General features: G+C 39.5%; 2 protein-coding genes across 3 annotated transcripts in view; one reads left to right on the forward strand and one right to left on the reverse strand.

Moving 5' to 3' along the window:
* Positions 1-2,470: 2,470 nt before the first annotated feature.
* Positions 2,471-15,338, reverse strand: LGI1 (leucine rich glioma inactivated 1). Of its 2 annotated transcripts, none has more exons than XM_009277764.1 (8): positions 14,887-15,338; positions 14,433-14,504; positions 10,406-10,477; positions 10,231-10,302; positions 5,728-5,799; positions 4,299-4,468; positions 3,712-3,876; positions 2,471-3,627 (listed from the first exon to the last, which is right to left on the reverse strand). In XM_009277764.1, exons 1-8 carry the CDS (start codon positions 15,075-15,077, stop codon positions 2,810-2,812), a joined length of 1,632 nt encoding a protein of 543 aa, XP_009276039.1. In that variant the 5' UTR covers positions 15,078-15,338; the 3' UTR covers positions 2,471-2,809. The 2 variants fall into 2 exon arrangements, with proteins under 2 accessions (XP_009276039.1, XP_019327223.1); XM_019471678.1 differs by having other exon boundaries at positions 2,845-2,864.
* A 1,374-nt stretch (positions 15,339-16,712) lies between these two features.
* LOC103897843 (protein FRA10AC1) overlaps positions 16,713-18,342 on the forward strand; it is a 45,239-nt gene continuing 43,609 nt past the window's right edge. The window contains exons 1-2 of the mRNA XM_009278020.2: positions 16,713-16,797; positions 18,163-18,333. Coding sequence (XP_009276295.1) covers positions 16,713-16,797; positions 18,163-18,333 — 256 coding nt within the window. The remainder of the gene's footprint in view (positions 16,798-18,162; positions 18,334-18,342) is intronic.

Genomic DNA, 18,342 nt, shown 5'->3' on the forward strand with positions numbered 1-18,342 from the left:
ACAATAAGAAGCCGGCTGTAGTCCCTGTGAATCTCCACCTGACATAAATTGACTAGAGAAGGGGATCTTCAAAAGAGAACAGGTTTAGATTCAGCATTTTATAGTGATTAATTGACCTTCCAAAAGTGACATAGGCATTAAGAACTTCCCAAATCATTAGTGCGTGACTACTGGTAAAATTTCCTGAAGGAACAACCGAACTGGTAACACAGTTGCGTTCTTCAGCAGATTAACCCAGCTGATTCATCCCTTACCACCCTCCACTGTACGGTGCCTAGTTTTACAGGTATTGTGAATGTAAATTTCTAGTGACTCACCCCCTTGCAGGCTTTTGAACTCTTCCTTTAAACCCAGGAGTAACAGTGAATTCCCGTAAGTCCATCATATTATTTCAGAGTAAGTTAACTCAGGAAAACAATCATAGCGCTACTATAGCACAGGGCATGTAGCTGGCTGGCTCTGAAATATAATTCCGTGAAACATAACCTTCTCAAGGTACAATTGTGAGGCAATATATTGGGGTATAGTGTTTGTAAATAAATGTTGGTAGCAGATTAGCAAGGTTATCCAACTCCACTTAAACTCAGCCAGATGTCCATAATACGTCCATAATGAGAAGGATACATAGCCATTATCTATGTAATTTGATAGAGAGTGCATGTAGGCAAGTATAATGGGAGAAATCAGATCCAAATCAGCGTACATAATTCAACAGGACCTTAAGTAAAAGACCAAAACAAAAGACAAGATGAAGTAAAAAGCACTTCATGATTTGCTGGTAGATTGGAGATTGGTTCATGGCTTTCCATTTCATTCCTTTGCCATGCAAGGTGGTTTGAAGAAGAGATAGGCAAACTGAGTTGGCAATCACAGATGTGCAGCCAACATTGAGAAATAATAAAAGAGATTATTTGGGCTCATCTGGGGTTTGAACTCATGCTCATCTAAAAGCTAAAAGTTTATAAAGGAAACCTGTCAAGCAAATGATGACTTATCAGGTTGATTCTTGGAAATGTATTTATTAAGAAAAAATTTGGAGGTTTCAACTGTGAAACATAGTTCAAAAACTTTCTAGTCACACTGTAAATACTTACGGAAAAGGTAGTTATTAAGACAAATACTGACCAGAGCATAGGCAGCTATGGATAAAAAGGCATCATAAAAATTAACTTGCTAGAGTAGTATTGTTCACATGGGATTTTTTCTTTTCAAATAACATTTAATATAAAAAAACTCTATTCTTTATTACAGAGGCATATTGTTTAAGACTGGCTTCTTAAAATATACGTTATATGTCTTTTTTCTTAATGATTATTTTTCTGCCACAGGTGCTCTCAGCAGCACCATAACGCTCTGCCATTTTTGGGGTCTCTGTGAGTACAGGGAGCAGCCAGCTTGCAGAATCAGCTTCTGTGATTAGCTGACATGCATAGTATGATAAGTCTTATTTGCCAATCAACGTCTGTGAATGTTAGAAATGGGTATAAACATACACAGTATTCATGTGTATATTTTAAAGATGGCACTGGAGCACAAGGCTTGATAACTTCAAGTGAAGTGCAAAGGTGTCTAAAAATCAACTTGAGCTCTCTTCCTGAGCTGGGCCAAATATAAGTGATGCACTAGATGTATGTAAACAAAAGACTATTTTAACTTTGAGTTTGTAATAGATTTTCATGCCAAATTCAGACTTGGTGTAATTTAACAGATATAGGTAGCTTTCCTGGAGTTGCATATGCTACACCAACTGAATTTGTCCTGCCACATTCAAAGTCCCCTGAATTTCAGAAGTATCTGTTACTAAACTTCACTGCAGGATAGTGGAAAAAAACGACTTCACATTCACTAGCTTCATTCAGAATAATGAATAAATTCATTGAAGGTTAAGTAATTGCAGTTACAGTGGAAAGACTTGACAGGGACACACAGAATTCACGCAAGTGATGTGTGACAGTTCAGATATAGAAATGATGCTAGCTGAAAAATAAGCCGTGCTTCTAGCTTTCAGCACAGTAACAGCCCCAGTGTCATAGCAGGGATTTGTTTTGTGCTGCTTCAACAGGAGGTGGAGAAAGACAGACCTTTACATCATCTTTTCTTCTGTTGATTTCTTTGTAAATTTTTAGAAAATCAGGTACTTCCAGCTATACACAGTACAAAGCCCCGTCCTACAACCGGATCTATATAACTGAACGCTTTTTTCTGGGTGGAGTCCTGTTTAAATCAGCGAAGCTTCACATAAATGCAAGGATATGTCCAGGTGATAATTTATAGGATTGGGGTTCCACGCTGTATTTTTGTCAAGAACTTGTGTTATATGTAAAACCCACCTGATCTTCGATATTGTGCATCTTCTAGGCAGTACGACACTGCATTGGGCAATATGCCTTCTTGGGTTATTTTATATGTGTATAATATATACACAAATAAAAAGTATCACCTGCAAATAATATCTGGAATGTGAAAGACACAAAATGTAAACATTTTATTTGGCAGTTGTTTCAAACAGGTGAATAAATAAATGGAAAAGTACATCTTAATATTCTTTATAGCAACAGATGCAGTTGCACGCATATTTACATATTGTGGATGCAAAGAACAGTTAATTTAATTTCTTTTTGTTAAAAAATGCAACTTCCAACACCACTAGACTTGACAATTAAAGATGAAGATACTAGTAATACTTTGTTCTAGCAATCTCAACTTTTAAAGGCATTCATTTGGAAGTAAGATAAGAGAGTCATCATGCATTTAGTTCATTTTGTCCAGTTATGGTAGAAAGTCTGATGTAATCTCAGAATTATGAGTGTCATGCGCTTAAGTCAACTATGACATGTTTATAAATCAATGTAGTTCCCTTAAAACTTGAAGCAAAGAGAAAATCTCGTTTATCGATGGAGACATGTATGAAAGATCTTGGTGCCTGTACGTTTAATTCTTGAAACTTCACAAATTTTGCCTTTTCAGCATCCCAATAATAGACTTGAGTGAAAGAATAATCACTTCCAAGAATGGCATATTGATAACTACTTATCTGAAGCGGTTGGAATACCATTGACCCTCGGGATGGCATCCTTTGTAAATCCAGAAATGCTGAACCACCCCATTTCATTACTTTAGAGTCCCCAATAAATCTTGTTAAGCAAATGTATACATCCTCTTTCACTTTGAAATGTTTCACTGCATATGCATCTTCCATATCTTGGATATCAAAACGCTTAACAAATTCATTTGTTCCTTTGTTCCATTGATATATTACAGGTCTTTGGGAACTACTTGACAGAATTAAATGTGGTTTGCCGGATATTTCAAGATACTCGACATCAGTATCTCTGTACCAGGCGTGCAGAGACTGATGGGAATAAAATCCATTCCCATTCCATTTGTAAACCGTGGTGAAACCAGCTTTTGAACTGTCTGCAACAACAAAATACCAGTCTTCAGCAATCCTGAAAGTTTCAATGTCATTGGGTTTTCGGATTTTAAGGATCTCAATATCTTGAATTTTTATAAACTTATTAGCAAAAATATCTCTTTTATATATGTGGGAGCCTCCAAACAGCTGCGCGACAATGACATACAGCTGACTCTCAATAACTATAGGTTTACACACAACAGTTGAAGTACCTATAAAAACAAAAGTAAAAGACAGGGTTAGCACCACTTTTTGGATCAGCTGTTGTAATGTTATTTGTCGAGCAGTGTTCATACCTGTAATGTTGTCATAATTCCTGAACATCACTTCTACGTGGTCCCATTCAAGAAAGATGCATTTTCCAGTAAAAGGCTGCGCAATAACCACATGTTCGTCATTCATGTATGAGAAAGTATCTACTGACAGAGATTGGTATGGCAGGGACTGATAAACTTCAAATTCTGTAAAAGTGCACACAACATATGATAATTACAGAGATACTTCCCATGCGGTACTGAAAAAACATCTGTTTAACAGATACCAATTTATTACAAATTACAGTATTTCATCCTAGTCAAATTTTCCTGTTGATAAAGCAGCACTGCAACTTGTTTTTCAATCTTTCTCAATTTAAGGAGGTGCTGTTTTATGTCCCAGTTCGCCAAATCCTTATATAGCATATTAAAGTCTGAGTAGAAGCTGCAATACAAGACCCCACTCCCAAGCGATTCGCATGCCAGACTTACACCTGCACAGAATTCATATTGATTTTAGTGGAAGTTCCATCCAGTATGCAGACTTCCTGCAAAAATGGACCCTAGAACAAAAAAATACATAGCTTTGACTTTAATTTAACAAGATTAAATAATTTGAAGCACTTTACCTGTAATAATGCAATCAAATTCTTTCGGAGAGAGGCTATTGATTTTGCGCTTCTTATATTCTGGTGGGCTTTCACAGTAGATGTCTTCAACTGTTGCATTGGTGCTGCCCAGCCATTCCACTAACCACTTCAGCTTGCAGTCACAATTAAATGCATTGCCTCGAAGATCTCTACAACAAATAAATCATGCATTGAAAATAAGTAGTCAGCTGATGTATTCCTCCTTGCAGGACAGCAACAAACTGGGCTCTTGTTAAATAGGTGCCCTCTTGCTTATTCTCAGTTGATGCCTTCCTGGCTTAATTTGTCCTGAGACGTAGTTAAATCTACATATCAGAACCCGCACAGATTTAATTCTATTAAGGAAATCAAGGAGAACTTAACTTCATAATCAGTAGGAAATTTTTGTTGATTTCCCCAAGCACACAGGTACACAAAATCCTACCAAACTGTTGGCCCCATATTTCGGGAGGTTGTTTCTTTTGGATTAGCCTTTCTCAGTAAGAGCATTCTAGATAACAAAACCGGAATTAATGTAACCTTATGGTCAGCCAGTCAGTATTTACTATCTCCTTTAGATATACTCATTTAGGGCTTTAGGAGACACAAGCAAAGGAGTTCTGTTCAAGTCCTTTACAGCTGTCTTTGGTCAGATTTCAGATCGTAGGTACAGGAACGGGCAAGCGCCAGGACCAGACTGTGTAACCAGCTGGCCACGATCAGTCGTGCCAAGTAATGCTACCAGATACACGGACCGTCTCCACAGCTCACTGCTGCAGCTCTACACTACGAATTCAGCCTACCTTGTTAATACAGGGAGCAGGGAAAGGATGTTCTGCGCTTGCTCATTATCCCAAATCGGATGAACCAGAATTTCGTGTGTTGTAAACAGGACATATTTCAGGGAAGCAACTATAGGATTTATCTGTTTATCTATATTTTGTATTTTTACTGGTATTTAAGTTTTATATTTAAACAAGTTCATGTTTCGGTTTAGTTGCAATTAGATTTAGAATGGGATATGGTACTTACTAACACATGCTTTTGTGATAAAAGATAGCCTTCCCAGAATTTATTTGCACATAGAAATGTTACTCCATTAAATATCTTCCACTCTCCCCTCATGCCATGCTCTCTCATGCATCCCTAAGGATACTTCCTTCTTACTCACTAAGTCTTAATGAACATGCAGCTCTCTTACATAACTACTAACAATATTACGTATCTTCATAACGGGTGGAACATTCAAAACTAAAGCAAATTATCAACAACAGTAGACAAAAACCAAGCCTACCCATATTGGGTAGTCTCTACCCAGTAATAAGATCCCATTACTGGCTATCGGTTTGAATGGATACTCAGAATGTCCTCTAAAATCATCTCTTTATATTTGTAGTATAATTAATAGATTAATTAATTGCTTTCTTACACATTTGTTAAAGAATCCAAGCCTTTGAATATGTCTTTTGGAAGCGATTGGAGATTATTATTTGCGAGACTCCTGTAAAAGAAGACACTTCAGTATCAGTGCTAGTTCATGAAATGACACATTTTTGCAAGGTGTAATACTGTGGGGGGGCTTTTTCTTAAGGTAAAGAACCCTGGTATTCTCCAGCACTTAGTTCTAGAAGATTGCTTTTAAGAATAGCTCATTTACTTTGTGACCCTTTCTCCCGCTAAAATGCCATGCCTCCTTCTGCTCTCTGACTCTTCAGCAGCCTTGCAGCATTTACAATACTTCACTTAGCAGTGTAAAAAATGCAACCACCTCTGGTGTTTTGCCAACGCCATTATTTTAAAACAATTAGTCATGATTGGATCTACTGATGTTTTCCTTACAAGATACCAATACATGGTGTTCATATTACTGCAATTTCCCCACTTTCTTGTATCTTTTCTGGAAGCAAAATCTTAACGCTAGGTTTCATTCTGTTGGACTTAGGCTTAGCTCATAGTTTTTGGAAATATGCAGTAGTAGACAAGAAATTGCTGATCAGCATCAATTTCTTTCCAGGAATGTGTGTGTGTGTGTGTGTGAGTATGTATGTGTGAGACCAGCAAAAAATTGCCATTAATTCCCAATTTTTAATGTTGGGAAAACTCATTTAAATTCAGTGAATATTCTAGCTAGTAAAAATGACAAGGAAATGCAGGCAGGCTTTGAACAAGCAATATATTACATTTCAGTCAGACACGTCTGTGTGAGTCCACCAAAGGTCTGGGTTCTCTGGGATGTCACTGAGGGCATGACAGGAAAGGAATAATGTTGTAGGGTGTAGCTTATGCCTCTTTTGATTAACAAAATTATTTACTACTTATAAGAAGAAATGAAAATGGAAAGAAATCATTGTAGTTTAAGATCCTGGTTAGAATCTGTAGAATTCTTAGAAGACTTAGAATCTCTTCTGTTTTCACTTGTAAACGTAAGGGTTATTTTTTAACTACAATTTCTCTAGCCAAGCAAAGCCACTTAGGCATATACTTAAATTCAAGAACAGGCCCAGACGTACTCTGTCTACTGCCTCATTTAAAATTGTGTTTGCCTTATTAGGAACAGTAAATACAGGATGATGCCATTAGTCTGGTCTGACTTCACCACTTTCAAAGTATATCTGATTGTAACACTGTTTGGTGTATGTATCGTGTGCTTCACTTATGCTTAATTTTACACTCAAGAGCAATTCTTTAAAAGTCAGGTAACTTTCATGGAGAAAGCTAAGCAGACTTGCAAGCTGAGGCAGGTTTAATGCCCTATATATTCTTTATGACCCGGATTATAGCAAACGGAAAGGGATGATGTGCTTGGAAGTAGCAGTGGTTCAGCACTACCATGGGAATATGACTGACAGAAACCTTTACACAAGGTTGACGCATTTGCCAATTTTTGGATGAAAATTATGCATTTTATATTCCACTGTTAAAAGCATACTTATATGTTAGAAAACACTGGCTTGCCTAGGTGGTGCTGTACATGGTATTTGGTTTATAGTAAGAGAGTAAAGGTTGAATCAAACATGCAGTTAAACTTATGGTCGCATTTCTGAAAGAAATGCAATCAAAATTATATATTGTGAATAGAAATTATTTTCCAATCCTAAGTGTAAGATTTTGACATTAAATTAGTAAATTCATTAAAAAATGCTGTTTTTCTTTAATTTTCCTTTTCTTAAATCTGCTCTGAGCACAACATGAATTGTGTTGCATAACAATAAATACTATTTTACAGTAAGGACATACTGTAATTATCAAAGTTAATTGCATTATAAAAATACAAATGTTTGGATAGCTTACTGCATTGCAAAAGTTATGTTGTAAAAAGGAAGCAAACAGAATAAATAGAACAAAGTTCCTCTTCTCCTGTAACTTCATGGAACTCATTTGTATGCTTATTTACTATGATCCTTTTTAATGTATTTTACGTACACAAGTACTCTTCTGTTTCTTAAATGAGAAATGCCTCAGGGTGCCAAATGATTATTCTTAATGTGTATGTGCAATTTTCCCCAGAGGGTGGGGAGTGGTTCTGCAAGCAGATTAAACTAGTCACATTCTGTGGTTAATGGACCTGCCTTTGCAGTTATTTTCTGCAAATTTCGCATTGTCTTCACGAATAGTGCTCCATGCGCAATAGCAGCATGATGCACAAATATATGTCCCAAAAATGTGCATGCAACCACATGCAAACCGCAGTGGCTCCTATCTTTTGCGTATGTTTTCTCTTACGAAACTGCTGAAGCATCCCCAGAAACCAATGTAACAGGCAAGACAAGATGTTACTCTTGGATTATATGCTCTGTGGAGAAGAAACTGTGCCTTCCTCTGTGTTAGAAAAGCAATTTGCTCACTGGCAGCAACAGCTACTAAATAAGTAAATGAATATGATAAATAATGTACTGGACCCATTTGTGAATATAAAGCTGTGCACATATAAATATGTGCATAAACATTTTGAAGAAAGGGTCACAGTTACCAGCCTTATCCAATTATCTGCCTTTTTTAACAATACTATAATTATGCCTATACATCTAATATGGATTTTTATGGGATGTGCACAGCCTGTTTATATACTGTTTTCCCTCTCCTCTCTCTTTCCTCTTCCTCAGACCTAGAGCCATTCTATAAGTAACTTTATATACATGAGTAGTCGCAGTAGGCTCGGTTTCAGCCAGCTGTGAGTCTTGTCTATTCTGACCAAAAAGGGATGAGTAAAGTGTTTCATGATACATTTACTATGTGGTGAAGGATGTGGTGAATTGCAATTCAACTATTATATTTATGCATTAACTATTTAAAATGGAACCTTTGCTTTCTCTCCTGTGCCAAAATATATGAAAGAAGATGTTAAATGACCCTGTTTCAAACCCTCTTGGAGGTTATTGTGTTAAGGCCAAAAGGTCAGAATCCACTCCCCTGCCTATGGCACACCCACCAAGATATATGCTTCAGAATGCAAATGCTCAGAGCTGGGTATAATCCCATGTCAGTCACACCCCAAATGTTTTAGCTTCCTTCTCTCACATCGTTTTTGTATTTTTTATGTTTTCTTACAGTACATATTGTATTTTCAATAAATTTATCAATTGCTAAAATAAAATTATTGTTAAAAGATAAACTTGATGTAAGATAAAGAGACAAAAGCCTGTCTAAAAACTGTCTTGCTAGCTCAGAGCATGAGGATGCTACTCTTGTGTTTGCAGTGAAATGTTGCAGGTATTTGTTGCCAGTGTGCGTTTCACCTGCTGAGCACAGCGTGAGAAATGCCTCCGCTGGTGTGAGCATGGGAAGCACTGCTCCTAACAGCCACATTAGCATCCAGAGTGCCTTTGACTAATTTCCCCTCTCGTCTAACGCAGCGAGGGGGCTGCAGCACGTCAGAGGGCAAGGGTCTGGCTGTGTTTCCAGGATAGCCGAAGGGCTGAGCAGCAACACGAGGAATGTTAAGCAGACCCCAGTGTCAGTGTGTGACAGATCCTGACCATGGGACGCTCTGGCTTGCATGCAGGAGAGGACAGGGTGCAATGCAGGGCTTCGAAGCCGATCCTGTTGAAGCCTAAAGGCTGATATGCCCTATAGTTAAGTAGAAGTGGATCAGTAAGTCATAATAAGTGTGTCTTGTTGCAACTCTTCTATTTAAAATTGTTCAGGGTGGGAATTTTCAAATTTGATTTGGTCCAATTCTGCTGGGTACGGGTACTGGCTGAAGGGGACACGGGTACAGACAGTGATGGCTGGTCCCAGGAACGGACGGTAAAATTCTCTGGGAAGCCTAAAGGCTGATATGCCCTATAGTTAAGTAGAAGTGGATCAGTAAGTCATAATAAGTGTGTCTTGTTGCAACTCTTCTATTTAAAATTGTTCAGGGTGGGAATTTTCAAATTTGATTTGGTCCAATTCTGCTGGGTATACGGGTACTCTGAAGGGGACACGGGTACAGACAGTGATGGCTGGTCCCAGGAACGGCCGTAATATTCTCCTGGATCCACACCAGACTGGGGTACCTGGGAAGAAGTGTGTGTCCACCCCTCAGCCTCGCACCACCCTGGCACCTCAGCGCTGACCACAGCTCCCACCGTCCTCCTCTCCAGGTCCCAAACTGGGACTCACCTTGTCAGTGCCAAGCTTCCTGACCCATCCTGTTTTCTCCCTGCTCCTACATGCACAGCTGGAAATCCCCAGTGCTCTGAGCAGAGAAAGTTGGGGAGCTACTGCCAAACATGTACCGCTTGGAAGCTGTTTGGGTCTCTGCCTTCTACACACACCACAGTTTGGAAGTCTTTGGTGGAAACACAAAGATTAACATTGTAATTAAATTACTATTAATACTGCTTAAACAAATGTGAACAGCTATATATCAAAATGCGAAATTAAACAACACAGTGGTTCAGTTACTACATTAAATATACCAAGCAATATATTCAACCACTTTACTTACAGGTGAATTAAAGATTTCAGTCCTCTGAAAGTATTTCTTGAAATTGACTTAATGCTGTTGTTCTCTATGAACCTGTAACGGGTCGTAAAGTCATTCTGGTCAAAGCAATGCCTGGAACTTGGAAGCCCACCCACTCTATTCAATAATGCCAGGAAATATACTTTTGTCCACTCACAAATATTCTAGATGAGGAAGGCCCATGAAAGCATCATCACTAATAACATCAAAAGTGTTGGATGTAAACAATCTGTGTAAAGAGATGCAAAACAAAAGACCATTAGGTTACTAGCATCTTTAGAAAATGGTTCAGCAAGCCATGGTAGGCCAAATTTCCACTGCCTGGTTTCATGGTTTTGTCTGTGCAAGCACTACAGGATCATAAGGCTGACATATTGCACCATAGTCTGGTGCAAAGGGAAGGACCCAGCAACTCCTTGCTTTGCATACTGGGACCATCTGATAAAATTCCATTGACTTCTGTGGGATGTAAACGTGGGTTTATTATGCCAGTAAAACAATGGGATTGTACAAGCGCCACTGGAGACATACTTGGATGACAATGAAATGTTCAAGTACTACAGAGGACTAAACTGATTTGAAGAACACTTACTTTTGATGACAACATAGGGAAAGTATCCAGCTGGTTAGCCAGACATCAGGTTGAATTTGCACCACTGACGGGCAGGAAAATCCCTTAACTTACGAGTTAAACTGGTGAGCATATTTGACCTGAGGGTACTGAGAAGTTACTGAGAAAAAAATGGAAAATCCCTTAATTTAGTCAGTGTTCAAATCAGAACTATTTTTAAGACCACATTATACCTGCTGAAGATAGCTCTTAGTGTGTGCATGTATTTTGCATCCATCTAGCAGTAAAACTACCAGCAACACATTTAATTTTATGTAATTTTGTAAGCATTAAAAGTGGACTAGCATCGATTTTTCTAGCTGTATTTATGCTTGTCAGCCATGTTTGCATTTGTCCATTTTAATTCAGCTCTGGACTGCCACACCCGTAATATGGTGAGGCATTGTCAAGTACGATGAACTTTACTTTACCCCAGTGGAATACTAGATGCACATCTATATTTTATTCAGTTGGACCTGATGGATAAATACATTTATACTATGACATCCTTAGGCATTCAGGAATTCAAGATTTCCAAGTATGAATTAATACAGTCAATGAGTTAATCTCTTATTTTTTGCATTAAGAATAAATTGCAGTTGATTTATTTTCTCACTTCGCTATTGCAGACTGTGCTTCTTCCACTTTAAATATGTTCCTATATATGTACGAAAAATATAAGCAGGAAATCCTTCCTTTTTGTTAGAAACAATGAATACTTCTCTTTCTTAGAGGAAATAAGTGTGTTTGTAAAATCTCTGAACCAGAAGACCAATTTAGCAAATCTGCTGCCTGCAACTAATTTTACTTTTTTGATGTGATTTCACTGGATAGTTTTTCCTTTTCTGCACTCTACCCTCCTTGTAATTTAAAGAACAGGATGGTATCTCTTTAAATAGTATAGCTATTTTAGAGATTGCCAGGCTTATAGCATAGGTCTTGCACTTGGTGAGCTCATTTGCCTCCCATCTCGTACCTCCCCCCAATGGCTGTATCATGCGTATCTGATGCACAAAGCGGCTTTTCTCCCACTCTCTGACCTCAAACACCAGATTTGCTTGATCTGTGACCCACCAGCTAGCTATTTCTGGGGACAGAGGCTGAAGATACTGCACTGTGGCTAGGGACTATATTGCTTAGAAGGAACTGTACGCTGCTAGCAGGTACGGATCCTGGTGTCATGATTACCTCCCTTCTTTCTATGGGCTTTCATGTCATCAGTTTATAAGGGCACCCTCAGCACATTGCTGATACGCAGAATTACGAGTGCAGGAGATTTTCTTGACATTTAGGGAACGCTCCTGCTGGCACTTCACCGTAGCTGTGTAGATCCTTCGTATTTTTGTTGTCACATGAAGAGCACAGAGCATACCATCCCTACTATTCAAGAAGAAAAGCTCTCCTGGCCTGGGACTTAGGAGTAGTGTTTGGCACAATGAGACCATGACTTTTCCAGAGACCGCTGCCGTTACGACAGTAAATACAGTAGCAAATAATAATAGCGGCAGATATATTCCACTCTTAGAAATGTGTGACTGGCATACTGGAGATACCAAGTTACATTTGGACTCTAAAAATGCAATGCTGGAGACTATTATGTAAAAATACGTATAGGTTGCTAAATCTTGCTATTGGCTAAATTAAACCTACCAATACAGCTATAATCATGCAAAGCTAAAACTTACTTTAATTTTTAATTAACCTGAGTTTTCCATATTCTTATTTCCCTTGCTGTCTTCTGCCAAAGGTGGAAATTTTTCTTTCCCACTTACAAACTGGAGTATTGGCCCCACAGATACAATCCTGCTCTTATGGTCTGTGTTTAAGAAGTCATTTGCCTTAGATCAGCAGCCTGACTTTCCAAAGATGGCAAGCAGCTCAGCTACCATTTAGAAATATATCTGGAAAAGTGTTCAGCAGTATTTTTAGAAATGCTAGGTAGCAGAAGTAAGTCATCTGTGGATTGTTTGCACCATTTTAACAGATCTCTCATCGAAGCCCATAATGGAACAAAACCTGCCTTTCTGGGGTCAGAGCTTTTGTTGCAGCATTGATTAGCAGCAGCTTAGAACGTGCGTTTCAGTGAAGTATACAGCAGATCATGCAAATTATTACCATTACTAAAAACACCAAAAGCCATTGCCAGAGACACAGACCCCACTGTGCCGGGCACTGTAATAACTCAAAATAAAAAGACTGTGTCTGTCCTACTCCACCCTACCCAATTCTGCCTCCCCTGGCAGTGCGATTGCTAAGTGTAGGTGGCACATCGTAGCCAAGAGAGATGATGTCCTACTCACTCTCTTCAGATACAAGCTCCACCAATGCTGCTATTGCTTTTTTTTTTTCCCTTTGAAAGGCCCATTGCAGGAATTATGTGGAATGTGTCCCTTTTGTGATCTGTGACCACCTGGGAAAAGCTTCTCCGGAATAAAGCACCATGGAAAAGCATTTAGGTTTCCATAGTAACTGCATTTACCTATTTACCCTGTATCCAAAATTGTACAGTACGTCTGCACCTCCTTATCAGCTCCACTTGAGGTAGCAGAGTACAGCTAGGGTCAGGGCTTCAGCTATCAGTGCACCAGCAGTTTAATGTAACAGCCGTAGGGCTCCAATACGCCAACATTACACCTCTGACCACATCCAGAGTGCACGGGAAGCCAGTCTGGGACAGACGTCCAATTTTTATTTTGATCACATCGGGGAGTCTGTCTTGCCGGATTTCTGAGACAAATCTGGGTGTGTGTCAGGCTGGCAGCACATCCACTATAAACAGTTCAGGTTACACCCCCTCTACCTCTGTATAGCTCGCAATTATATAATCGTATGCCCACATTTCTAGGAAAGCCTGTGAGCCTGTAAAAATCCTATATAGAAATGCTTCTAATGTTTAAAGATCCTAAAATATTCTCTTTCTGCTTATACCTCATCGCAGTATTTGGTTTTGAAATAACTGCTTAAATTTTTTTAATTGGAAGAAAATCTTCACTACTTTTTTGGGGTTTTTTCAAAGAACATGAAATAACAAATAGGGTCAAATCCAGGCACTATGAAGGCAAAACTCCCACTGAAGTGACTAAACTTCCACAGAAGTCAATAGCAATTTTACATGGAAAGGGACTTCAGGACCTGTCCCACTGCAATGAAGGGCCTGATCTGAGGGGTTCTGAGCTCACAGTCGGTGGGAGTTGCAAATGGGCAGCTTTATATTGGGATCAGGCCCCAGGACTGCAGAAAAGAAACAAGAATAGTTGTTGCAATGCTCAAATCCCTACTGTAATGTTAATTAAAGTATAATAAAGATCACATACGTTCTGTCACCGAAAGCTTCAGCATGTAATCATTCAAAGTAGCACTGACAACAGATAGCCTTGCAAAATACTAAGTAGATACACTTTGAAAAAAATTAAACATGCACTATCTTTCAAATTGCTAAAAAGTCTTATATTTTGTCATCTAATAAATCTCCTCTTGCTGTTTCTTATAAAATTAATACTGAGACCTTTTCTATAATATTTATGGTTACATACACATTTCATAAAAAAAATTGTATCATATAAATATTTCTCACAGAAGCTGCAGAGATGGTGTGAGCAAAAAACTCCCTTCTGGGATTTTAGTAAAAGCAGATCTCACAAAGGATCTGGAAAGAAGAAAAGAACAACCTTATATTAATGTAGTCTCATATATTTGTGGTTATAATACTGATCTGGTCATCACAGAGAAATTTATTTATATAAGTAAAAAAACCAAAACAAAACAAAAAAAATGAATGTTACAGGTTTCATGTAGTATAGAAGAAGGTATAAAATGGGATGTGTGCACATACACAGACAGACAGACAGATGAAAGAGATATAAAAATCAGGATTCAAGGATGCAGCACAATTTTAACACATTAGCTGATGATTCTGAATGCTGGAGGTACTCCCTGCAGCAAGCATCTTTCTGTATGCACTGAAAACACCACACATCCTAGTTAATTTTAAATCATAAATTAAATAACCAAATGCTTACAGCCCTTACAGTGAGATAACATCAGGCGGAACGCTGCGAGGAATAGATCTGGCATTTTCACATAAAGCATTATCTTTGGTACAAGTACACCAGGCAGGACATTTTGGCTTCACTGGTTTCTTCCCTTCAGTCAGCAAAAGCACAGATAAAAGGCATAAGAAATAAGCAATTCTTCTACAGGGTCTGCTGGCATTTCCCATTCTTTTGATCCGCTCTCGTTCCAGCCAGTTGAAAGAATATCCCAAAACATGAACAGGGGTTCTTTATTCAGCCATTGGATGTCTTTCTGGAAGTCCAGGTCAATATTTGTCTCTGCTTTCCCAACCCTTTTCTTTCTCTTTCACTCTGTTTTTGTAGACAGAAACCTGCAGCTGATCTGTATGTTTCCACTCACTCAGGCAACGTACTGCTCAGAGAAGAGACCTGCGAGGTGCTGTAAGATGGGGAAAATCCAACCGGCTGAAGGGAAAAAAAAAAAAAAAAGGAAAAAAAAAAAAAGACTTGCATCACCACAAAAACACTGAGCGCAACACAGCATTAGATTGCAAAGTGATGTAACTGAGAAATACACTGCTTTCTGTTTTCACAGGGAGGCCCTTTCCCTGTTACCAAAAATAGTACAGCATTATGTTTTGCTGGTGGGTGGGTGAGTGGGTGTGGGGTGGAGTGTATGTGTGTGTGGGGAGAAATCAGTCATCTCTTACTGGATCCCTACAACCTAGTGAACCTTTGAGAATTATGCTTCACATATTGCAAGCAGCAGAACTAACGGCAGTATCCACAGGAAAATGAAATCGAGTGAAACCATCAAAAGCATTGCTGCAAAAGCTGTTAGATTAATTTTTATCCTTAGCCCTTATTACACATATTTGTACCACTGAAAAACAAAACAAGCTGCCACACATGGAAAATATTACAATGTATGAGAGAATGCCTACAACTGTCATTCCTAAACAAAATATTTTCTCATGCAAAATAGAACCCAACTGCTTTGTGTCTTTTTTTTTTTTTTTAGAAAAAGAACCATTCTTTTTTGCTACATGTTTTCTGAGCTGGTTAGATAAAGTGACTGTTCAAAATGGACAACATTAATTAAATGTTCAAGTTAAAAAATTTATTTGCTTGCAGACTGGTTTAGTCATTTTAGATGGAAAAAAGAAAATTGTTATTTAAACACCAGCTATGTTAAACCTGTAGTTATGAATGGACCTTCTTTGAAAAGTGACAGGGTAGGGTAATAATGAATCTTTACAATACTGCCTGGAGGCTGCAATTGAAATTAGTGCTAGGTGCAGTATGAATACTCTGTAAGAAACAGTCCTCAGCCTGAAGACTTTACAGTAAACTACATTAAATATTTTATAGGGAACTTAAGCAGCACCTAAGTGTTATTCTATAAAGAACAGTAAGACAAAACTAATGAATGCCAAATAGCTGGAAAGCCATATGGGATGATTTTATTTTTTCCGATATAGGATTGCTATTAGAAGAGTTCTGCAAACTTTAATAGGTCTTGACAGTTCCCCGTCAGACTGGCAGCGCTGTTTGCGTTACACAGATCACAAAGTCTACTAGGGTCGACCCGACGGTATGGAAGTTTAATACAGTCATGCTCACTATTGGCTCCTTCACGTAGGTGCTGTCTCCTCACCAGGAGACACCTGTAAGCCAGAAGATCTCTCTTCACTGCCGGTTACTCCTCCTTTGATTCCACATGGCCACCTGGCTCTGGCCCATTGCTCCTGCTCTACAGGCCATGAAATCTCAAGACCAACACCAGGCCATGCGTGTCTTCCTCAGGAACGACACCAGCAAGGCCCACCGCATACCCAGATATGGGTGCCCAGTGGGAATTTCAGATGCTACACGTGGAAGATGGCAAAGGTGGACAACAGCCTGCAAAACTGCAAGAAACTCAGCGTACGGGCACTAGGCAGGACCCCAACATTGCTGAGTCCTTGCCTGGGCGGTGGCTGAGGTCTGTCTCCCTGGGTTGAGAGGAGACCAGCAGAGCTCACACCCGGTGGTGGGACTGCATCCTCTGAGGGACTGGGGATGGCGAGAAATGGCCAGAAAGCTTTCAGAGGCAGAGGACTGCCACCGAAGGCCCTGCTGGGGGAGGACTCCAGTGCCTGTGCATTGGCATGCTCCCCACCTGGCACCCGTGCCTGTGGAAAAGGGCAGCTTGCGCTTTCTCAGCTCCCTCGCTCTCTGCGGTGTGTTTTTTTTAAAGCTCTTTATTAATTTAAGTGCGGGCCCATGTTTTTGCTCATAAGGAAATCTTCCCTGTCAGCAGTCTCTCCTGAAGCAGGATTGACTTCAACTAGGAGTGACACAGAGCTGCGTTATTTCTGAGTCCTTCCACCTTCTGTAGGAAAATGGTACAGAATTACAGTAACCAAAGCACTGAAATCATTATAAAGCAAATGTTGATGCCTTCCCCTGGGTATAAAGGTTACTTCTTGCTCTGGAAATGATCTAATTGTACGACTGAGAAGGGAGCTGGATTTGTGGGACTTGCATAAGTAGGGTACACTATCTTCTCCCCTCTGAGATGTTCAAAAGCACAGACTTTGGTGAGGTGAGAACAGAAAATTCTCTAACTTTTTGCTGAAAGAGAAGAGGCCTGTTGTTTGTTTGTTTATTCCTGGCAAAGCTACCCATTGCCATGGCAATATTTTGCCATTGATGGTGTAACCCCATGTTTCATTTCCTTCGGCTCATTCACTGAAATCCACCATCAATTACTTAGGCATTTCTTTTTAGTTAATACTCCAGCCATATTGTGAACCTCCTGAAAACTTTGCAGCGTAGCGGTTTTGCAGTAACAAAAGCACATTCTGCAGCAGGGCAGTAACGTGACTCCAGTTTTGTCCGTGCAGAGAACCGTCTGGAAGTTAGTCTTCTATTCCAAACTACATGCCAAAACAACCGCTTTTCCCAAAATTGCAAATATTATGAATATTTATAACAGCTCTGTCAAAAGAGAGGCATAAATCACATTTTCCAGGGTCCTTTCATGCCAAGCTCAGTATCTCGTTTCTTGCCATGCAGTAGTTCAAAAACAAATTGGTTCGTGGATTTCCAGTGGCATAGCTGCTCTCCAGTCATTGCAACATTTGGCTCACCCTTTACCTATGCCATCACTGTTTGTTTTCTGGCTAACAGAGCAGGCGATTGCCTGCTGCGCCCACATCCGAGCGCCTGCCTCTAGGTGATTGCGAGCTTGTTTTCGCTGGCGTTTCAGGTACCGATCAGGCACAACGTGATTCAAAATTTATTTAGTTTTCTTTCAGCAGGAGGGCTCGCGTTACTCGCTCTGCTTCCCGTCGTTTGACAACATTTTAGCTGAAAAATCTCCACCTTGCCGTGCAACGGAGCTGCTCGCCGGCGGACATGTTCCAGTACGGGCAGGGATATACTGTGCTTCTGGCTGCCGCTGCGGCCTCGGTTTCGGTACCGAGC

This window comes from Aptenodytes forsteri, unplaced genomic scaffold (genome assembly GCF_000699145.1).
Source record: "Aptenodytes forsteri isolate BGI_AS27 unplaced genomic scaffold, ASM69914v1 Scaffold15, whole genome shotgun sequence".
NCBI classification, from domain to species: Eukaryota; Metazoa; Chordata; class Aves; order Sphenisciformes; family Spheniscidae; genus Aptenodytes; species Aptenodytes forsteri.

Coding starts and splice junctions, on each gene's coding strand:
- LGI1 (XM_009277764.1), bottom strand. CDS start 15,077: ATGGGAAATGCCAGCAGACCCTGTAGAAGAATTGCTTATTTCTTATGC. Junction 10,478..14,432: donor ACACCATCTCTGCAGCTTCT/GTGAGAAATATT, acceptor CTCTTTACACAG/ATTGTTTACATCCAACACTT. Junction 4,469..5,727: donor TTGGATTCTTTAACAAATGT/GTAAGAAAGCAA, acceptor TATTTGTTGTAG/AGATCTTCGAGGCAATGCAT.